The sequence below is a fragment of the Prionailurus viverrinus genome, chromosome B4, assembly GCF_022837055.1.
Source record: "Prionailurus viverrinus isolate Anna chromosome B4, UM_Priviv_1.0, whole genome shotgun sequence".
Taxonomy (NCBI): Eukaryota; Metazoa; Chordata; class Mammalia; order Carnivora; family Felidae; genus Prionailurus; species Prionailurus viverrinus.
The window spans coordinates 113,854,341-113,878,686 of NC_062567.1; the positions used below are offsets into that span (position 1 = coordinate 113,854,341).

The window sequence follows — 24,346 nt, forward strand, 5'->3', positions numbered from 1 at the left end:
AGCCTACAGTATAAAGTCTAAACTATTATGGCATATAAGACCAAAGTTCTTTAAAAACCCTCTCAGTGTTCATTACTATTCCCTTCTTCCCTTGGGTCATAGCCCAGACTATGCCACCATGACCATGGCAAGGGGGTTACATGACATGGCTTTCCCCTTTACTCATTCTGTTCCCTTGCCCAGAATGTTCTCCCTCCTTTGTTAAAATTTCTGCTCATCTGTTAGGGTATAGCGTCAGTGTTAACACCTATTGACATCTTTTCCCACACTTTCTGAGACTTTACATTGATTTGTAATTATTTACTTTCTCTTCTAAGTTTTTGAAAATAGCAGTTATATGTATTTATCTTTGTTCCTATGACCCTTTTTTAGTACTCAGGATATAGTAATCACTCAATGAATGTAAACTGCATTTACTCAGATAATAGGCTATTAACATTAAGGTAAATTGAATTTTTGGTTGGTTCAATAATAAAAATTATTTCAGTATGAGACACTTTTTCTAAAGTTGATTAAAATATCTTTATGCCTTAGCATTGTGTAATGAAAATGTTCTTAGTATTTGAGAACTTGGAACACCCTGTGGTTTTCATTAAAATATATACTGTCATCTTGACATAGATAGTATGTAGGGTACCGAAGACAAATGAGCTGCATCAGGATAACTTCCGAGTGCTCTTTTAAAAATCTGCTGTTCAGGGCACCTAGATGGCTCAGTTGGTTAAGCATCTGACTTTGGCTCAGGTCACAATCTTGCAGTTTGTGGGTTCGAGCCCCATGTCTGGCTCTGTGCTGACGGCTCAGAGCCTGGAGCCTGCTTCAGATTCCGTGTCTCCCTTGTTGTCTGCCTTCCCTCTCCCCCTTTGCTCACTCTCTGTCTCTCTCTCAAAATTAAATAAACATTAAAATTTTTCAAATAAATGAATAAATAAGAATTTTTTTTTTTAAATCTGCTTTTCAGGTCTCATCCAAACCTAATGAATCTGAACCTTTGGTTTGGGGACCCAAGAATATGTTTCTAACTAAAATCTCTAGGTGATTCTGATGTGCAAGTAAATCTGGGAACTATTAAGGAGCCTGAGACATACTGACAAAGGATATAACCAAGATGATTTTTTTCCTCCCTTTTTCTAATAAAAATTTTGGTTAATTAGAAGTAAGTTATTTGCAGTTTTTCCTCTGTGTGGGTGTGGTTTAATGTGTCCTGTACAATCTCATTAATCTCCTTCAGCGAAGCATCCTGTTAAAAGTGGCTGAAACCATCAAAAGTTGGATTTTTTCTCAGTACAATAAGAAAGATGACTTACTTCACAAGTTGGTAAGTGTTTGCTCTATTTCTCTTAGTCAGTTTTCAGGACTCCAGTTTGTTAATGACAATACAATGAATCAGAATTTGTTTTGCTACTGATTTGGGCAGTGATTGATTCTAAATTCTGAGAAGTTCTCTGAAAGGAGACTGCCTGCTTCATAAAGTGTTTAAATAAAGTTTGTTTGTATCACCTAAAAAAAAAAAAAAAGAAATTCTTCAGTAACTGTGGATCTTGAATTTGGACTTAATTTAGTATTATTTCATAGCTCTTCTAAGAGGTTATTAGCCATTTAGAATAGAATATTCTAGTTGTTATTGAAACCTTATTTGTTAGATTACTAATTTCCTGCTGCCATCTTCCTCCATTGACAAATATTCCTCTCATTAAGGAAGAGAGTGTATCAATTAGTGGGACCTTCTTTTTTTTCATTAGGAGCTTGACTGTATCCTTTTTTTCTTTTCTTTTCTTTTTTTTTTTTTTTTCTTATTGACTGTCTGTAACTTTATCCCATAGTCTATGATTAGAGTTTGGGCAAAATCAAAGTGGTTCCCCCCTAATTTATTTATCATTAATCTATCATTCCCTGACAACTTAATATGTAAACTTTAGTCTCCCAAGACCAATAATCACAGAATTTCCCAGAGACTTAGAATTGTGACCATTGAGAGTCTCTCTGATTCCTGTGAGGCTTGCTTTTTTTTTTTCCTGCTCTCTGCTGTAGTATATCTGGTATTTGACCTGTGACACCCCCCCACCCAAGAGGGAATGCTTCAACTTTGTACATCTTAAGCAAGGCAAAATCCAGGTAGTATAGCTAAAAAATTGAAGTAACGAAGTTCTCATGGCTCTTCTAAGGACCGATCAAGTATGGGTAGGCAGATTTCAGGATCTTCTGCTGGCCTGTGACCTTAAGATGATAATTATCATCCTTGTAAATTACCATTTGTAAGGAGATGTTTACAAAGTGCTTTCACATTTTGATTTACTACTTCAAATACTGTAAAGTTTAGTGCATTTTGCCATTTGGAAGTGGTAAGATTTCCAAATGTCTGAGATTCAGATAGTTCAGTTTGGTTTAAGAATACTTAGTGAGTTGTTCAAGAATGTTCAGCTAGAAATTGATAGAGTTAGAATTTGAATTCAGGTCTCCTGTTTCCAAGCCCAGGTTCTTCATTATAACATAGTACCTCACTGGCTTGAGTGTTATTATGCCTTGACTGACTAAAATTACTTTTTTAGCAATCCAAATGGGCAAGTTCTCTGTTCAGGGTTTCATCTTTGTAGGTATGTTGAGAAGGTCAATGAAGTGTCTTGTCACCTACGTAGAATATCATCTCTATCCAGGTGGAGCCATCCTCATTCTTCAGTGATACTAGGATTGTGGTAAGGTATACGGATCCATATACATTTTTCTGTGGTTTAATCATAGTGTGCATAGTCCTGATCTTTTCATTCTTGGTTCTTTGTCACTGGCCACATGTTTCACTGTTAAGTGCCAACTTCTGTATGCATCCCTTTTGTGCCTACATTATAGAGAACTGTAGGAAGTACTTACCAAAGAAATCATTTAATAGTACTGGAACGAGGAATTACCCCGTTGGCTTCTAGCATGAGATGCTTGACTCTTCCCTTTGTCAGACATACTTAAAATTTTATTAGCTATACAGATATTGAACCAGTCCCTTTTTCCTTTTATTAAAATACTGACAGTTGCTCCATGATATCTGAACCTTTTCCTTTTTATTAAAGTACTTCTTAAAGATTTTTAAAAAGTTCATTTATAACAACTATAACGGTAATGGTATTAGTACTTTTGAAGCACTTTTTAGCCTGTAAAGTGCTTTCACACATGTTACCTCATTTGATCCTCATCAGCTCTATGAAACAGAACAATGTATTAAAAAGTATAGAAGATCGTTGAAATATATTGACACATCCATAATTCCCTTCTCCATGCCTAGGGGTAAAAACAGAAATCTGTCTATTCTTTTTTAGCTGTGCTTCTCATACCCTTTCATTCCATACAGGCAGAAATCTTCCTGAGTTACCGTCTCATACATTTTCCTGTTTAGATCCTTAAAATATCACCATTGCCCATTGAATCAAGTCCAGTTCATCATGTTAGCATCAAAGAGTCTGCAAAATTTGGCCCCAAACTACCTTTCCAGCCTTAACCACCAATTTGTTCATCACCCAACCCAGTCTTCCTTTTCTTTTATTCCATACCTGTTCTGCATGTCTGTGTTTGTGCTATTATACTATGGTAGAACCCTTTCCGTTTTTCCTCTATTACTGTAGTCTGTTCAGTAAGCAGTCCTAGCTCTTCCTTAAGGCCTTTCCCGCAAACTTCAGTCTATTGGATCTCTTATTTTCTTCAACACCATGGTAACAATTATCTGCTATGTTTTAAGTTTATATATTGTATTATGGTGCTTTTCTTTATTATGTTTTAATTATTTCGTGTGTACTAACAACATTAACAGCTAAGACTTACATAGTACTTAATTTGCACCAGTACTCACTATGCATCAGACACTATATATTGTACAAATATTGACTTATTTAATTTTCATAGTAGGTACTATTGAAGTAGGTACTATTCTTAACCTCATTTTGCAGATGAGGAAACTGGAGCAGAGAAGTTAATAACTTAAGATGTGGAACCAGGATATAAACCTAGGTACTAACTAGGTCTCAGCACTCAAACTTGTTAAGGGTGAGCCAAAGTTCACCTAGTGCACTTCCCCACAGCACAGAGCATCCGACCATAAAGATGATAATCTAATATCTAGTCAATCAGTATTAGTAGCTTTTAAATTTCTTCGCTTGTTTGACACTTGGACCTTGGTCCAAATAGGGCTGTTGTGAGATGTTTCTTAATATAGCAGGTGTCTATTTTCCCACTAGTTTGATTGGCATATTGCAACAGTTTCCCTATTTTCTGCAGTTCTCTTTTTTTTAATGTTTATTTATTTTTGAGAGAAAGAGAGACAGAGCACGAGCAGGGGAGGGGCAGAGAGAGAGGGAGACACAGAATCTGAAGAGGCTTCAGGCTCTGAGCTGTCAGCACAGAGCCTGATGTGGGGCTCGAACTCATGAGCCATGAGATCATGGCCTGAGCCAAAGTTGGACACTTAACTGAGCCACCCAGGTGCCCCTGCAGTCTCATTTTTATAATTAAAGAGTAATATACAATTTTATAATTTATCCTTAAGAAAAAACTTAATTCCTCAGTGTAATCTGATTTAATTTTATAGCTATTGTGATCAGAATATAGTTCAAGTTCTTCCTTTGTAGAGACAGTCTAGTCACTAGATAATACTGCTTTAATTATTTAGAGTGTCTTGGTCCCTTTCAGGTTCATTTGTATTTATAGGTAATTGCAGGTAGTTTGTCACATTCTTGAATCACATATTCCTAAAGCTACTAGTACTGCCTCAAAGCACAATGGTTTTGGGGAAACATTATCCCAGTTTTGCAAACAGTTCTGATGCTAAGGATGGTGTTAAAGAAAGTGTACCTGATTAAGCAGCATATCTGTACAAGGGGCTATGAAGAGGGAAAGCTCCCATTCTGTGTTAATAGCTTTCCCTCTCTTTTTGAGCCTTAGCCTTCCTTCAGTTAGGCTTCTTTAAACTTACCCAAATGTAGGTACATTGAGGTCTCATAAAAGGTAGGATTTAAAGCTTTTATAGCAAAAACTTGATATTTAATACTTAATGTTTTAATATCTCTCTGTGTGTGTGTGGAATCCAAATCAGATAATAAGGCCAGTGTGTGAGGATTTATTTCAAAGATTACTTGAAAAGCTGCCATGCTCCTCCTTTTGCCCTCCTTGCTTCCACCCCTTCCCTAACAGTAGTATAAAGTGAATTGTGCTCTTTTCTTTGTGAAAGTGGGGTGGAATGTCAATTAATTGGTTCCTAAGCTTAGAATCATGATTCTAAGAAGACTGAAGAGACACAAGGAAAGATGTGCAGCATCCCTAATCATCAGGGAAATGCAAATCAAAGCCATAATGAGATGTCACCTTACACCTGTCAGAATGGCTGATATCAAAAAGACAAGAAATAACAAATGTTGACAAGGATGTAGAGAAAAAAGAACTTTCAGTACTGTTGGTGGGAATGTAAATTGGTGTAGCCACTGTGAAAAACAATATGAAAGTTCCTCAAAAAATTAAAAACAGAAATACCACACAATCCAGTAGTTTCACTAATGGTTATTTACGCAAAGAAAACAAAAACACTAATTTAAAAAGATAAATGCACCTCTATGTTTATTGCTGCATTATTTACAATAGCCAAGATACGGAAGCAACCTAAGCATCCATCAATAGATGAATGGATAAAGAAGAAATTATATATTTATATAGATATAGATATGCATATACGTATATATGTATAGATATATAGATATATAGATAATGAATATTACTCAGCCATAAAAAGAAGAATGAGATCTTGCCATGTACAACAACATGGATGGACCTACAGGGTATTATGCTAAATGAAATAAGTCAGACAGAGAAAGATAAGTACCATATGATTTCACTTATATGTGGAATCTGAAAACCAAAAGAAACAAAACAAAAACAGACCCATAAATACAGAGAACAAACATGGTTGCTTTAAGACTCAGGTGGGGGTTGGAGGGATGGGCAGAATGAGCAAAGGGGAGTGGGAGGTTCAGGCTTCCAGTATGGAATGAGTAAGTCACAGGGGTGAAAGACACAGCATAGGGAATTCAGTCAATGCTAACTGTAACAACACTGTATGGTGACAGATGGTAGCTGCATTTGTGGTGAGCATGGCATAATGTATAGAGTTGTCAAATCACTGTGTTGTACACCTGAAACCTAATGTAGCATTGTATGGTAACTAGAACTCAAAAAAAAAAAAAAAAAAACCCGAACCAGAGAGAAAGAAAGGAAGAAAAAAGAAAAGGAGAGGAAAGAGAAAAAGAAGAGAGAAGAAACAGTGGTTCAAATATGAAACAAAAGTGATACACAGGCACATGCAAGGTGTGTCAGTAGATGGTGAAAAAAAAATAATGCCAGGCTAAAGGCAGACCAGCGTTCCAAGATGTTCTTGTTTTATATAACTGAAAATCAATAAAGGGGTGCCTGGCCGGCTTAGTCAGTAGAGCATGTGACTCTTGATCTTGGGGTCATGAGTTCAAGCTCCACATTGGACATAGAGCTTATGTAAAGAAAGAAAATTAATTAATATATCCATATGGGACTAATATTAAAAATATTCTTCTCCTTCTCTAAAAGGAGTGTATGTGGTGATACATAACCCACAATCAGGGACATGCTCTCATAGTTGGATATATGGATCACTGCATTCCTATTAAGTTCCCATTATGAGGAGCTAGGGCAGGGTAGGCTCTTGTGTGGGAATGATTAACTGGCTAAGAAGAGCAAACCCATTGCCTTCAAACCCTGGACCTAATTGGTTTTACTTTAACTGCTAAAGGCCTTATCCGGTAAAAGTTCTATTTTTCTTAAAATAGGATCATTCTGTTCTTACATGTAATGAATAATAAAACTTCAAATTTTCTCATACAGCAGGCTATATGTAGGAAAGTATAATTGACTACCAAAGACTTAGGATTTGAAATCAGAATTCTAGAAGTTACTTAATCTCTTTGGGCATCAGTTTTCTCCTCTATAGAATGGAGAGGAGGATGAAATGTACATCACAGGGTTACTGTGAAAGTTAACCTATGTACTCTTAACATTGCTACTTCATCTCTCACCCTTTTTGTTTTATTTTGTTTGTTTGTTTGTTTGTTTGTTTGTTTGTTTGAAGTTTATTTATTTAAGTACTCTCTACACTCAACCTGGGGCTTGAACTCACAACCCCAAGATCAAGTTACACGCTCCTCTGACCGGGCCAGCTAGGCACCCCTTCATCTCTCACCTTCTTACCATGCATTGTATGGAAAGCTAAAAGCAGTAACTTGCAGTTTTAGAGAGGCTTTTGCTCTTCCCATCCCCGTCTTCCAACTCTTTCATCTGGTCAGTTCTTGTTCATGGTTTAAGACTCAGCTCAGGCAGGCATCACCTGTTTTCCTTTCTCGGACTTCATTACAACTTTTGGTTCTTCTGTGCCATTTTCATAATCCCAGGTATACCTTATTGCACTTCTCTGCACATTATATTGTAACTGTTTCCTTTTCAGTCCTCTTCATTAAACTGTGAACTCTTTAAGAGTAGAGACCTTGTATGTTGTGTTCATTTTTTGTGCCTTTGGTCTCAAGCATGGTGCCTGGTATATATAATATTTCTTGATAGATGGATAGAAAGAAAAGAAGAAGGAATAAATGAGCTGGTATATGTGAAAGCATTTTGTAAACTATAAAGTGCTATGCACATATTAGCGAGGTTTTGCATTACATTCCTTAATGTTGTGTTTGTCCATTTTTAGAAGGCCTTGATCCTGCTGATGTAATTCTTACATTTTGGCTATATTGTTACAGTATCCAGGGACAACATCTTATGTTACAGGATTATACTTTCCATGCTCTGTTCCAGCAATTTAATTAATTAGGCTTAACTAGACAGGCTTATTAATATGTAGTTACTACACATTTCTTTATTAAAAATTTATATTTCACATCTGGTGGCTCAATAATGTCCATTGCAATTTTTATTGTTTCACATTTACAGTGAAACTGAAACCCCATATACATAATACTAAAGATAGATTGGACTGTTGTATCTTCTTGGAGGCTATACTGAAAATATATGTAGTACCCCTAAATTTTGTTAGTACATTAGGAGCTTAGCATTTCATACAAAATTATGTGTGTATTAATGCCTCTCTTCGGGTTTTTTAATGGCAAGGATATTGGATTCCGACTCGACTCACTACATACCATCCTGCAACAGGAAGTCCTGTTACAAGAGGATGTGGAGCTGATTGAGCTACTTGATCCCAGTATCCTGTCTGCAGGGCAACCTCAACAACAGGAAAATGGACACCTTCCAACGCTTTGCTCCCTGGCAACCCCTAATATTTGGTACTGTCCAGAAAACATCTATCCTTTGCTTTCATATACAGTATTAGCAAAGGAAATCCACTATGCTCTCTATTGTAAATTATAAACATTCCATACATTTTAACATTTGTAATTAATGATAACCCAGAAGTTTAAAAAAAAAGTACCTTTCTAAAATAAATACTATTTAAGGTGAAGCTGGAAAAACATCCAATTACTACATATTTTTAATTCAATCTAATTAGTTCTGTGTTTAATAACCCAACAAGCAGGCATAACATGTGCCCCAAGAATCTCTCTTACCCATACACCTATACACATGTGTGCATGCAGTCCTAGCCACTCGCTCTTTTATGTTTCTTTAAAATTAATAGATTATATCATAAACACATTGTAGAGACATCAAAAATAGAATGGGATGTGGAGGTAAACAGTCAATTCTTGCTTTGTTGACTGAGAAGCCGTAGGAAATATAGACTGACAATTCAGTCCTAAAACTTTTCTTGAAGTATTTGGGTCTAATACAGAAGTCCCAGGCCATGAATACCAAAAAGGGACTTTATATATATATATATATATATATATATATATATATATATATACACACACACACACATGTATATACATACATATATGTGTATATACATGATATGTATATACGTGTATATATATATATATATACATACATACATACGTATACATATACACACACACACAGAACTGAACTATTAAAGTATGAGTTTATTAAGTGAACAAAATCATTGCTTGAACTATTCAAGTTATATAGGTGATTACATAACATGGGCCTCAGTGTTCTGGATGTGTCTTTCTTACAATATTGACAAATGCTTCATATTGTAAGGGATAACAAAGTATGTCTTCCAGATTTGTAGGCACTCAGCATCATGATGGAGTAAAGCATCATCTTATCCTTTACAAATCTAAGAATGCAAGGAGCTGCTAGAAGGAACCAAGGGTTTTAAGAATTTTCTAGCTTTAACTTCTAAGTTTGCTTTAGCCACAGGTGTGATTAAGCAACACTGAGGCCTGTAAATACTTTTAGACTTCATTATTCATGCATGAAAGTATAGGATAAGATTTTGCTTTATGATGTTACCAATATCACCTGAAAGTAAAGGATTCCAAGGGAAATTAGAACAGGTAAATATTTATTAGGAAGCATTGTTACATGTGACTTTCTTTATAATTTGATTATAACTGTCTTTAAGTATTATTGATGTTTTTTTAGACATCCTAAGAGACATCTCCGTATATTCACCTCTTTCTTATTACATTTTTATCAAAGCCTTCATTGCTTAAAAGACGTATTTTAGTCTATATACTTGTAATTTGCCTAGATTTAAAAAGTTTCATATATACTTTTACTTTAGTTAAAGCAGTGAAAAAGTACAAAGTATGTGCAGATTATCAGCTGCAGTATGTGTATTCCAGATTTATGATGATGAGTATTAGATAACTTGAAACAATTACTCAAGTACATATTATTTCTGATTGGAAAAATGCTTATATTTTCTTGAGATATTTGTTTCTGTGCAAATAATTAAAGTCTGACTTTTGGGAAAAGAACTGATACTATCTTAATATTAAAATGTACTTTAATGTTAAAAATTAGTAACAATTATTTTTACTTTTAAATTTGTAAAATTGGATTTTAGGGGCGCCTGGGTGGCTCAGTCGGTTAAGTGTCCGACTTCAGCTCAGGTCACGATCTCGCGGTCCGTGAGTTCGAGCCCCGCGTCCGGCTCTGGGTTGATGGCTCAGAGCCTGGAGCCTGCTTCCGATTCTGTGTCTCCCTCTGTCTCTGCCCCTCCCCCATTCATGCTCTGTCTCTCTCTGTCTCAAAAATAAATAAACGTTAAAAAAATTTTTTTTTAAATTGGATTTTAAACTCTGTACTTGGTTTTTAGGTTAGAAGAGTCCATATCTTTTTTTTTTTTTTTTTTTTTTAGCGTTTATTTTTGAGACAGAGACAGCATGAGCAGGGGAGGGGCAGAGAGAGAGGGAGACAGAATCTGAAGCAGGCCCCAGGCTCTGAGCTGTCAGCACAGAGCCCGATGTGGGGCCTGAACTCATGAACCGCAAGATCATGACCTGAGCAAAGTCAGACACTTTAACCAACTGAGCCACCCAGGCGCCCCAGAAGAGTCCCTATCTTTAAACAAAAAGTCATTTCAGAGGACACCTGTTTCTTACGTTCTTTACAAACTTATTAGCTTAGATTTTAATACCTAAGACACCGTTGTTTAGTTGCTAGATTTTTTAAAAACTATTTCACATTACTTATTTAAATGTTATTTTTTAAAGTCATAGTTTACAAAGAAGCTACTAGCATTTTGTCTATTTTGGTAAACCTGAATTATGGACTAAAGTAACACATCCTTCTCTAATCTGATGGGTATCATGTTTCTTGGTTTCTGTGTTATAGGGATGTCTCAGTGCTGTTTGCCTTCATTAGTTTGCTCATTATGCTTCCCACTTGGTGGATTGTATCTTCCTGGCTGATATGGGGAGTGATCCTGTTTGTTTATCTGATTATAAGAGCTTTGAGATTCTGGAGGACAGCCAAACTACAAGTAACTCTAAAAAAATACATTGGCCGTTTAGAAGATACGGCAACAAATAGCCGAGCTTTTACTAACCTTGTGAGAAAAGCTTTACGTCTCATTCAAGAAACAGAAGTCATTTCCAGAGGATTTACACTGTGAGTTCATATTTCATTTTATTTTTTAAATAATTCTTTTCTACTACATAGTTAAATTAGAATATTTATTACCTATTTTCATTTTTGTGTTGCATTTACAGAAAAAAAGTAAGTTTTTTCTTTAGCACTTATTAAAGTCTGTTAACTGTGAAGGAATGAATACATTATATGCTAGATTTAATATGTAGTATGATTCTGCTTATCTACTTTGAGAAACCAAAGAGCTTAGAGAATCATAATTATTTGTGTTATGTGATTTCTTATGAGTTAATATACAAAAAGAGCCTAATATTGAAGCTGGCATGCAAAATTACCCAACAAATGTTTGTTTCCTTTACTCTCTGCCAGACATTCTCTTTCCTCAGTTTAAATGATAGATGTATCTGACTTGAATTCATTTTGAAAAATGTTGCCATGCATTAATAATATTCTTTAGGTAAATGTTAGCAGATATTATGGCACTGATACTCTCAGTATATCAAACAAATATTCACATTCCCACAGGAACTTAAAGACTCTCCACTGTAGTCCAGTCTTAATTAAATATTAAGGTATAGGATATATAGGATTTTTATTCTGTTATTAAAAGGATGGTTAATGTTTATTGAGCACGAATTATGGTCCAAATACTCTGCTAGGTAATTCTGTATACAACTAAAAGCATACAATTACATATGGTAGAACAAACGTTCAAGTCCATTCCATCTGACTCTAGAGCTTGTTTCCAGTCTGCTAGGCTGCCTGCTGAACACTAACAAATGACAGTAGTACTGTAGTATGTTTAATCATTTATTTAACTTACATAACCTTTCCAGTCTGTAGGTGGGAGAAAGTAAGTATATGATGAAGAATGTTTATTACTCTTAATTACTTATATCTGCAAAATCACGAAAAGGGAGAGCAGAAGAACCTTGGGTAGTAATCTCGTTCTTCACTCTGCTGTGCTCTAGAATAGCACTTAAACTGTCCTGACAGAAAAGCCGTATCTGGAAAATAACAAAACAGTAAAGCGAAAGAATCTCTAGTAGTCACTCATTCTTTACTCTGTTGTGTTTTAGAACAGTGTTTAAACAATCCCAAAACAGGAGAGATTTTGTAACTTTTTTTTCTGCTTCTTTCAAAATGTAATAGTTCTCCGTGTCTGTTAATGTTTGTCCTTCTATTATAAAGTCTATTTGTTGATAGAGCATAACAAATATTAAGTTGTTTGAGCATTAGATTTTAAAAGTTGAAAACAATGCTAAGTAATAGCTCCTTTTCATTCTTGATTTGTACAGTATTTCACTGAGCAGACTGGTTAAGCTAAATGGCTATGTGTCCAATTAATGCTTAGGCACATATAGAGGATTCTGTGCTTTTTGTCATTTTCCAACTTACATTAAAAATTATGTCTAGAATTGTCACGACATTCTAAAATGTAGCTAAAATGGGTCAGCTACACATGACTTACCTCCGGGTTATGATTCCTATCCATTGACATGCAGTCAGGCAAAAGAAATGTTGGAAAAAATTGTTTGACTTGTCTCCATCTAACTGGATAATGGACTGAGAAAAATTACGAGTAACAATAAATCTTGAATCATAACTTTTAGAAATATGTTCATCTTTAAAACTGATTTATTAGTAAAATGGAGCGCACACAAGAGTTCCATATATTGAAAACATGTGCTGTGTTGTTCTGCCTTAATTTGTCTTCTCTAGTGAAGAATTTAACCATTCTTTGCCTCATTCCCTTATTTTAAATTAAGCCTATCAGTCATTGTCCTCTGTTGTTGTTTTTTTTTTTTTATAGATTTTTAATGTCTGAATACATTATGGTTTGGTTAACATTTTAAAAGTTTTGACTTAGATATCTTGTTTTGCAAATTTGTGGTTATATTGTAAGAAATTTATAAATTCCAATATTTTGTATTGCTATTGGGAGAGGTTACTGGTTAGGTGGAAAAACTATTATCCAATAGCTATGTAATATGAAATCATTCTATGTTTCATTTATCAAAGCATGATATATTATACATCATTGTTGCAAATAGGTACTCCCCATTTATCTTTTGGAAAGTACTATGAAATGTGCTTCCTCTTGAATAGTTTGGAGAGTAGCTATGCTACTGCCTAGTAACCCTTCCTTTGCCTTTCTACTTGCATTCCCCTGTTGGCCACTGGTCCTGTTATCTCTCTGCGTCCCCTACTTCATTTTGAGTAGGTAAGTGCCAGTGGCAGCAGGTGGGTAAGTCATTTTACCCTACTTTTATGAATGTACAGAATGTATTTCTATACAGTATTTCATTGTTCTGTACAAGTGACCAAAAATATGAGTGATGAACATATGTAAATGCATATTAAGAATGTAAAATTTTTCATACTTACTGTAGATACAGGTTTTAAAAACTAAATGTAAAGCAGTACCACTTTAGTATATTTTAGCAGGTAGAGTGTCTATATCAAAAAGTTGCAATGTCTTACCTAAGTATTCTACATTTCTACCATATTTTGACTAAAATATATTGTTTCCCGTATCAGAAGAAGCCTTTACTCTTTGAGATTTTGATTTTTCATTTGTCTTTTTTTGGAGGGGGGCTATACATGTTTCAGGGAAATGGCTATTTATGAGACCTGAGCTGGGATATTTACAGTCTTTTTCTAATAAAAACCATGAAAAAGGTTTTTTTCTAAGTTGAATAGAATTGGGGATTTAGAAAACAAAAACTTTAGGACACCTGTACAGTTGTATCACATTTTACTTTTCAAGTTTGCTTGACAGGGTCAGTGCTGCTTGCCCATTTAATAAAGCTGGACAGCATCCCAGTCAGCATCTCCTCGGTCTTCGGAAAGCTGTCTACAGAACTGTAAGAGCCAACTTTCAAGCAGCAAGGCTCGCTACCCTATATATGCTGAAAAAATATCCTTTTCTGTCTTCATGTAAGAATAAATATGCTTCCAGAGTCCTGAATATATAGATAGTATAGCTGCATCCTGTAAAAGTTAAGTGTGAACTGAGATTGCCTATTTTGGAGCTAATTTCCATCATCACTTCTATTTTAAAACTGGAAATGCAGTCTAGGGGGAATAACAATAACAGACAGGAAAAAAGGTTTTCTGTTCTCGTGTGGCTCAGTTTCAACTGAGGAAAAACTCGAAGGCCCTCCCTCTACTGGTCCAAAGAATAAAGTCAGAAGAACCTGGCTTTGCTAAGTCTGACATTTTTAAGAGTTACTGGACACACAAATTTGCGTCATGACATGGAAATAAACTGGTAACAGGAAATCCTTCCCCTTTGAAGAAACAGAGGCTCTCAAGTCAGATTGGCTAAGTTTAAATTTTGGCTCTATCAATTACTGCCTAGGTGACCTTAAGCAAGTTTCTTAACTTTCTGTACCTTGCGTTATTCATTTTAAAAATGGCAGTAACAACATACTCTTCCTGTGGTTTTGTTGACATCAAATAAGTTAGTGCATATAAAGTGCTTAGACAGTGCCTGGTGTATAATAAACACTCAGACTGCATGACAATAAGTCAGTCACTTACATTTACTAAATCAGGAAATTAGTTCTGTTAATCAGTAAATAAAGGTGTGTAGGATCTTTATTTCAGTTAAGATTCATAGATAAGTTAAATTATGAGTAAATAGAGTACAAAAATACTTCTTTGTACCTTCAGTATTTGGGGTACTGTAGCATGGATAAATATGCTTAACGTTTACAGAGTGCTTTATTATGTCTTTGTATACACCTTTCCAGCTAGATCTTATCTCCATTTTATGAAAAAACTAAATAAAATCTCCATTTTGTGTGATTTGCTTGGTGTTACACGACTAGTGAGAGGTGAAGTTGTGTCTTAACTATAGGACTTATGACTTAAAACCTTTTCTATATGTATATGTATATGTATGTATATATATGTGTATATATATATACACATATATATACATATATATATATATATATATATATATATATATATATACTCTTTAATTGTATGACTTCTTTGGAAATTAAAAGCATTTTATTTTTATTCATGAACTTGTCCATTCAATTCCCATGCTGCCTGAATACCCATCTGCTATGTGCTAGACTTTTGAGTATACTCAATAGATTAACTGGAATTCATAATACACTAGAAGTGCCCAGGGTACCTTCCAACATAGTAAGACAATGTACTTGGCCTAAGGGGTCAGAGAATGCTTTCAAGGAGTTGACCTTGAGGATAATAAAAGTCTGCATTCAAGTAAAATGAAGCAAAGATAGGGGAAAAAAATAGGGGTATGGTAGTATGGCATGTGAACTTCAAGTAGTTACTCATTCAGCAAGTATTGAGAATAAACTCGGTGCCAAGCAATATGCTAATCACTAGATATATGATGGTTCACATAATAGACACGGTCCCTGCCTCAGAATACTTCTAGCTTAGTGAGGGGTGAAGGAGCAGAAAGGGATAACCTAACAGAGATTGCAAATTTATGAGTTTCCTGTGCCAGTTACTTTTTCTAGGTAATAGAAATCTAGCAGTGGACAAGACAAACAAGATCATTGTACTTATGACTCTTACCTTCTTGTGGATGAGGTAATGAATAAAAAAGTGAGATTTTTCACATATCTGTTGTATAAAAACCCAGCAGAATAGGATAGAGTGATTGGTGAGTTACTCCTTTTGATTGGATGATAGGGGAAGGCCTTCCCGAATAGTTGACATTTAAAATGAGATTTATGGGGTGCCTGGGTGGCTCAGTCGGTTAAGTGTCTGACTCTTAATTTCGGCTCAGGTCATGATCTCACAGTTTCATGGGTTCGAGCCCCACATCAGGCTCTGCGCTGACCATGCAGAGCCTACTTGGGATTCTCTGTCTCCCTCTCTCTCTGCCCCTCCCCCACCCACTCTGTCTCTGTCTCTCTCAAAATAAATAAACACAAAAAAATTGAAATAAATAAATAAAATAAAATGAGATTGTAATGAGGAGAAAGATCATGTTCCAGTTTGACGGACCAGTGAGTATAAAGATCTTGTGACAGGAGTTATTTTAGCAGGACTGGAGGACAGCAAAAAGGCCATCGTGTCTGGAGCACAGTAAATTGGGAGTTGGGGCATTAGGTGACATTCAGAGGTAGACAGGAACCAGAACATACTTACCACACAAGAAACCTTAAGGAATCAAAATAAAAAAGAATCCACCAACTATTTCTTTGAAAAGACCAAACAGTATAAACCCTCACATGTCTGGTCAAAGTAAAAAGAGTACAAATATACAAAATTAGTAACAGAGCTATAACCATAGATATGGAAGAAATTAAAATAATTATAAGGCGCTAGTATATACAACTTTGTGGCAGCGACTTTTAAAAAAGAAAACACCTGGGAGCGCCTCGGTGGCTCAGTGGGTTAAGTTTGACTTTAGCTCAGGTCATGATCTTATGGTTCATGAGTTTGAGCCCCACATTGTGCTCTCTGCTGTCAGCACAGAGCCCACTTCGGATCCTCTGTCCCCCTCGCTCTCTGCCCCTCCCCCATGCATTCTTTCTCTCCCTGTCTCTTTCTCTCTCTCAAATAAACTTACAAAGAAAGAAAGAAAGAAAGAAAGAAAGAAAGAAAGAAAGAAGGAAAACACCTGATTTTATGTAAACAATGGAAAATTTGCAGGTATAGAAAAGTGATAAAGTTCTTGATGCACTGCTATGGAATGATATCCAAATTGTTGAAAAAAAGAATGAAGTGCACAGCATTGTTTATGCTACCCTTCGATTGCACGTAAAAGTGTGTGTGTATACACACATACACATATATATGAGACTATTTGTATATGGGAGATTATAAATACATATGAGGGAATATGTGTATATATCCACATACATATTTATATTTGGATTTGCTTTTATGCATGCATAAAGTATCTTGAAAGGTGCACAAGAAGGGGCACCTAGGTATCTCAGCTGGTTAAGTGTCCAACTCTTGGTTTCGGCTCAGATCATGATCTTGTGGTTTGCAAGGTCAAGCCCAGCATCCAGTTCCACGCTGGCAGTACAGAGCCCTCTTGGGATTCTCTGTCTCCCCTCCCTCTTTCTGCTCCTCCCCTGCTCGTGCTCTCTTTCGCTCTCTTTCGCTGTCTCTCTCTCTCAAAATAAACTTAAAATAAAAAGAGAGACACATAGGTTATCTTGAGAGATACTAATCACAGTTATCGTCTGTGCCTTTAGCTAGGGGAATGAGGTAGCTAAGGGACAGGGGTAGGAAGCAGTTTTTACGGTGCCCCTTAATACCTTATGAATTTTTTTATACCTTATGAATTTTCAATCCTGTGAATATATTACATGTTTAAAAATTAAATGAATAAAGGAAATTTTAACTACCAGGTTCAGATGGTTTTATAGTTTTTTTTAAAAACTATTTCAGACCATAGAAAAGGTTAGGAAGCCTCTACTACCTCATTTTATTTATGAAGATTCTGTAATTGCAATACCAAAACATGTATTATAAAGAATAAAAAACTAGACCAATCTCACAGATGGAGATACAAAATATTTAAGTGAAATATTTATATATTTGCGATAGCACTATATTAAGATATTATATGATCAAATAGGAGTATGCTGGAAATATAAAAATAGTTCAGTATTAGGAATTGTATGGATATATTCTTTTTTTTTTAATTTTTTTTTTTTAATGTTTATTTATTTTTGAGACAGAGAGAGACAGAGCATGAACAGGGGAGGGGCAGAGAGAGAGGGAGACACAGAATCTGAAATGGGCTCCAGGCTCTGAGCTGTCAGCACAGAGCCCGACGCGGGGCTCGAATTCACAGACCATGAGATCATGACCTGAGCCGAAGTCGGACGCTTAACCGACTGAGCCACCCAGGCACCCCAAGGAATTGTATGGATATATTCTTTATAAAAACTGTTGAAGGCGGAAAAAATCACATATTAAACTGATAGATACCCATGAGGAAGAGAAAGAGGAAACAGGCCAGTAGTCTGAGTGGGACAACCTAGATAGAACAGGCTTAGTGCTAATGGTGTTCTGCAGCCTGTGCACTAGGAAGAAGAGAAAAGTATGTACTGTAGTGTAGAAAGGGCCTGAGCCACCATACAGCGAAGTACACAATATAGTTTCAAAAGGTACTTTTCAAAAATAACTAAGTTAGCACGTTAGCACTTGTAAAGAGTTGAACTTTTAACTGTTTAGAGATGAAGGTATTTTATTCACATGTATACTAGTAGTAAGATACCTGAGGTTTGTTAATATAGTAGATTTTAAGATTGGTTTCTTTTTTTTTAATGGATATTAATCACCTCCAGTCAAAGTTCAGAATAAAGATGAGTAAAGGTAATTTGGGATGATATGACTGTACCCTTTATACTTTTAATGAAAAGGCCTTAACTTAATTTAACCTACCCCCTGAACTCTGAGAGTGACAATGTAACCAACTACATCTGTGTGGTGCCTTTTAAGGAGCTGGGCCTGGGCCTTAGTGAAGAGCAGATTTCAGAAGAGGAAGCACATGACCTTACAGATGGCTTCAGCCTTCCTGCTTTGAAGGTACTCTGCCTGTGGAAAGGGCTGAAGAAAAGACAGTTGCACTCCGATTGTGCCTGTGCTATCTGAATGTAAATGGGACACCGGTCCCTTGCTGAACCGTCATCATAATAGCCTTCCTGATGTATGTGATGCTGTCTTTAAAAGTTGAGAGCAGCATAAAGATTGAATGAGGAGATCCTTATATTCTGATATCAAAATACTTAAAATTCTTACTGTAAGCATATCTTGCCTTAAATCAGAGTTTATAGATAAGTGAGTTTACATTAATAGAAAACCAGCATGAGTGACTTTATGACTACTTGTTTTAACAAACATGGGTAAACAGCGTATAAGATCTGTATCTTCCCTTGGAAAATCTACATAAAAGGATATATTTGACTATATAAGAATTAAGCTTCTAAATGAAAAAAATTGCAATGATTTTTAACAAAGGTAGATAGAATTCTTTCTATATAAAGAGCACTAAGTTATGTTAAATCTAGACAAGATAGGTGGTGCATGAACTGGTTTCACAAAGGAAGAACTAGAAGTGGCCAATTCAGTTTCAGAGCATCTGGATGGCTCAGTCAGTTGGGCGTCTGACTCTTGACTTTGGCTCAGGTCGTGACCGCAGGGTTGCGGGATTTGAGCCCTGTGTCAGGCTCTGTGCTGAGCGTGGAGCCTGCTTAAGATTCTCTCTTCTCCCTCTGCCCCTCTCCGCCACTCATACATGCTCTTGCTTGCTCGCTCACTTGCTCTCTCTAAAAAAAAAAAAAATAGCCAATTCAATCTCGTTAGTAATAAGTAGACATTTTGCCAAGGTTATTGAAAGTTGATAATCATTATCTGTGAAGATCAGTCACACACTATTAATAAAAGTATAGATTGGCTCACTTTAGCAGTTAATAAATACCAATCTTCGGAAACATAATGTATTCTTCAGTAATCTTAAACTTAAAGATAAGTAATCAGAATATACTCGAAGTATGTTCATGATATTACTACAACAGCAAATATTGGAAACAAATTAAAAGCTAAGTAATATGAGATTGGTATATTCTTTGGGATAAGTAGTCGAAAAATTGTACGATGGAAGAAACAAAATAAAGCAAGTTAGAAAAACAGTGTGTGTGGTAAGATTCCAGTAGTAATTTTATTTTTATTTTTATTTTTGGCTTTTTGAGAGAGGGAGAAAGAGGGCACAAGTGAGCAAGGGGCAGAGAAAAGCGGCAGAGAGAGAGAATCCCACAAGGGGCAGGGAGAGAGAAAGAGAAGTGAGGCTCACCTGAAGCGGGGCTTGAGCTCACCCAGTGCAGGCTTCAAACTCAGAAACTGAGATTAACACCTGAGCTGAAGTCAGACGCTTAACCGGCTGAGGTACCCATGCACTCCTATGTTATTTTTTAGCTATTTTCTAAGCCAAAATAATGGTATAATTTTGAATCCTAAACTCTGGATGTATCACTGACTCATTTCTTTGGACTTCTATGGGTCCATTATTCCTACTGTCTTCTTTCCTACTTTGTGTCAAATTTGTAAATAATTCTTCAAGGAATATTCATTTACAATAGATGTATCTCATTATCAACACTTCTTTTCTGGGATAGAACTGTTCTAAAATATATACTGGTATTACATGCTATATTGGTATTAGAAGTTCCCACATGCCATGACTACATAATTTGATCAAACATTCTCAGCCAGTCTTGAGGGTTAGTTCAAGCTCAGCCGTATTCATTACTTAGGATAAAGTGAGAAATTTAACCAGAAGTTAAGATAAACAAATTAGTGGTTTGTTTTGAATTTTGATCAGCTTTTTTTATTGATGTAGTCCCGTTTTCTTTCCAGGTTTTGTTTCAACTCTGGGTGGCACAGAGTTCAGAGTTCTTCAGACGGTTAGCCCTATTACTTTCTACAGCTAATTCACCTCCTGGGCCCTTACTTACTCCAGCACTTTTGCCTCATTGTATTTTATCTGATGTGACTCAAGGTCTACCTCATGCTCATTCTGCCTGTTTGGAAGAGCTTAAACGCAGCTATGAGTTTTATCGGTACTTTGAAACTCAGCACCAGTCAGTACCACAGCGTTTATCCAAGACTCAGCAGAAGTCAAGAGAACTGAATAACGTTCACACAGCAGTACGCAGCTTTCAGCTCCATCTGAAGGCATTGCTGAATGAGTAAGTTTAGTAGCCAAATAAGAAAATGTCCCCATGTTCAGCAAGCTTCATTCTCCTGCCATTGTGATGATTGGCTTGTGTCCTAACTGGAAAGTAGCAGCAAAATTAAGACATGCAGCGTGAAGGATAGTTTATAGCTATGAATGTAGCAGAGAAAGAATGATTTGGGGAGTCATTTGTAGTTTTCACTTTGATTTCAGCCCAGAACCTAGAAACATAGGACAAAAGCAGGTGTTCATTCTGTTTGAGAGCTGAAATGGAGATGTTTATGAATACTGAGCTTGTTTTAACTCTTTTTAAGTGGGGCTCTTAAACTGGAGCCTGCGGTCTAAGAAAAGTATCTGCCAGCACTGGAACAGTAAGTTTTAAGAGGTATTGTTATATATAGTTGAAGAATAACATATTGCAATTTTTAAAAATAAAGCAAACTTGGACATTTTCTACATCAGAGGACCAACTTTTTTGGCCCCAGTTGAATAGTAAAGCGCAGGGTCCATAGTTTATATTTGTTTATCTTCTACTTTGCCTGGTATTATTGGTGCTCTGCCTTGGTCAAATGTAGGATCCAGTCACTCCAGTGAAATTTTTCTGTAACGGATACTTGCAGTATAGGGCTGGATCAGATGGATGGTTGGGTTCATGTTGTGTTGGTAATCAGGAAGGTCATAGGAACTTAATGAGTTGATGAGATTGTAGTTGATGTACTCGACCCTGGATACCAGGCAAGAAGTAGAAGGGGAGGGCAGGAGTCCGTTTTGTAAGATCAAAATAGAACAAAACAAGTCAAAACCATTTCAAGTCTCAGTAAAATCAAAGGGCTAGTTCACTGGAGTGAGGAAGGATATGATGAATAAAAATAGGAAATTAAGGTGAGAAAAACATTTTGAGAAGGTAAGTTTTTACCCATCTATTTACTGTCTGAGCTGGTCTCTAGCTGCTATTCTAAGAAAGCAGATGACTGAATGCTAACCTGACTCAGTCTTATCTCCCACAGGGAGTATGGGAGACAAGGCAATCTCTACTTGAGTGGGCAACAAAGGTCGGGCCTTTGTCAGGAAAAAATTTCAGTGGAAAGGTTGTATTGGGCAAAGCTAGAGTCTCTAAAGAATTAATTTTTGGCAGTAGAATCAGAACTACACAAGACATAATGGAATGCATTAGAGTGAGGGAGGATGGCTCAGGGAAGAAAGGCCGCACTGGATGGACATGAACAAGAGGGGCTTTGTGCCTCGGCCAGAGATTGTGGATTATGCATGGGAAGGATGTCTCCAGCTTAAAAATGAAATATTCTATATATGCTACTGTACGTCACCTTTCAAACAGTATACCGGTCACAAACCATCATCTCTGATTTGCTCTATAGCACAGCTACACAAAATTTTTAGAAGTGTTGTCTGAACACTTCCAAAAACATTTGTTTTGTGTTTCACTCCTCCTCACTTGCCCCCATTGCTTTTCCCAGTTGCTGATACTAGGGCATTAACCCTTTAACTGTTCTCCCTGCCTCCAGAGAGCTCCCTGCCAGATTAATGTTTCTGAGGCATATATTTGCTTTCTCCCTTAAACATCTTCACTGGTTACAGAGTACAAGCAGCAGAGACTGAAGTCTGTGTAAAACATTCTATTGAAAGAATTTGCTATAACTCTATTATAGTCTGCTTTTCAGTCCTTCTCATTCTTTTCCTTCAGTCCAAACAAACTGCATAAATGCCTTTTCCCATATACCATTTAGAATGAACTTTCTCATCTTTTGTACATGTTCACATTTTATCCATCCTTCAATGCTTCCTCAAAAGTACCTTTTCCTTAGCTGTTCCCTGTCTGTACCCATAGCTGGTAGCACCTTCCCCCTCTTCTGAATTCTTATAACACTATCTTTCCGTGGTATTATACTTTGGGGCTTAGCTTCAGCCCATATTTACAGCTAACAGCTGTATAGCTCTGGGCAAGTTTCTTTAACTCTCTGGACCTAATTCCTCATCTGTAAAATGGAAATAAAATGTTAGTTATAACTTTTTATGATCTTGTATTATATTTCTCTATAATGCATAATTTCCCTGATTTAGCTATTTTTCCTATTAAGTATGAAATGAGGTTAATTTATCATTTCAGCTCATAAAATGCCTCATATATGTAAAAGAAATATTGTTGAATAAATAGGTGATACTCTTTATAAGCTTTTTACAACATTATGATAAAATACACGTAACATGAAATGTATTATTTAATCATTTTTAAGTGTACAATTTAGTGGCCTAAAAAAGTAAACATACATTGTTATGCAACCATCACCACTTTCCATCTCCAGAACTTCATCTTTTAAGCTTATTTCTTAAATAAGTCCTGTGAGTTATAAATTTTCCACTTAATATTTTAGAAATCAGTTTCTGTTTTTCTTTATTACTCAGGGTAATAATTCTTGAAGATGAACTTGAAAAGCTTGTTTGTACTAAAGAAACACAAGAACTAGTATCAGAATCTTATCAAATCCTAGAACAGAAGTTGAAGTTGATTCAGCCCCATGTTCAGGCGAGCAACAATTGCTGGGAAGAGGCCATTTCTCAAGTGGACCGACTGCTCCGAAGAAACACAGATAGGAAAGGTACCAATGAGTGCTTCCTTTCATACACACTTGTCAGACATGCTTACTCCACTCCAGTAGGGTTTCATTAGGTAGATTTCTCATCTCCACGATGAAAGCGACATGACAAAACTTAATTTACTAAAAGAAAGTTGAACTTATACATACAAACTGACACTGAATATATAGTCTGGCTCTTACTTTGTAAACAATAAGTGAATATGTTTTGAAAGTTCTCTGAATCGTAAACCTCCTTTTCAAAAACTTCAGTGAGGGGCACCTGGGTGGCTCAATTGGTTAAGTGTCTGACTTTGGCTCAGGTCATGATCTTGCAGTCCGTGAGTTTGAGCCCCGCGTTGGCTCAGTGCTGACGAGCCTGCTTCAGATTCTGTGTCTCCCTCTCTCTTTGTGCCTTCCCCACTTGTGCTCTGTCTCTCTCTCTCTCTCAAACATAAATAAACATTAAAAATAATAATAATGAACTTAAATGAAGGGATAGATTTTAATAGGTAGTATTCCATAATTAGAACTTTTAGAAACTCTTTTCCCATTAGTGTAATAATGAGTTTGATAGTTAGGGGCCAGAAGTTGAATCTTGCTTTTAAGATAAAACACTTCAGCCATTCATAAATGATAAATAAATGCTATAATAGGTGGCACTGCATACTTGTTATTAAGAGTCTAAAATGTATTAAATGCCATTATTTAATGGTAACATTGGAATGCTTTGTATTGCTAGGCAAATGGGCAATCTTGAAATTTTATGTGAAACTGCTTTAATTTGACCCATTTTTACTAATCACTAATTCATTGTAAATATTTGGCATATTAATTTCTGAACTTGTGCTACCAAACAATACCATGTTTATCCCTTGGACCTTTATGATAAAGTTAATCAGATTTATGTATAGAAATTGTATTGCTGGCAAAGATAATTAATGCTTTATCATCCTGTTAGTCATTTTTTTGTTTCCAGCTAGATCTGTAATACTTCAATGTCTTTAAGAAGCTGAATAAGTCTTTACATAGGGAAAGTATT

At 36.0% G+C, this 24,346-nt stretch overlaps 1 protein-coding gene across 9 annotated transcripts in view; it reads left to right on the forward strand.

Annotated features, from left to right (window-relative positions):
• Positions 1–24,346, forward strand: part of VEZT (vezatin, adherens junctions transmembrane protein) — a 65,679-nt gene that overhangs the window by 27,767 nt on the left and 13,566 nt on the right. For 2 of the 9 annotated variants that reach the window (XM_047867397.1, XM_047867402.1), the window contains exons 3-9: positions 1,232–1,318; positions 8,164–8,339; positions 10,765–11,040; positions 13,790–13,939; positions 18,420–18,567; positions 20,395–20,726; positions 23,135–23,328. In XM_047867397.1, coding sequence (XP_047723353.1) covers positions 1,232–1,318; positions 8,164–8,339; positions 10,765–11,040; positions 13,790–13,939; positions 18,420–18,567; positions 20,395–20,726; positions 23,135–23,328 — 1,363 coding nt within the window. Of the gene's footprint in view, positions 1–1,231; positions 1,319–2,594; positions 2,699–8,163; positions 8,340–10,764; positions 11,041–13,789; positions 13,940–18,419; positions 18,568–20,394; positions 20,727–23,134; positions 23,329–24,346 lie in introns of those variants that run through there. The other 7 variants (XM_047867399.1, XM_047867403.1, XM_047867405.1 and 4 more) reach the window with 5 other exon arrangements.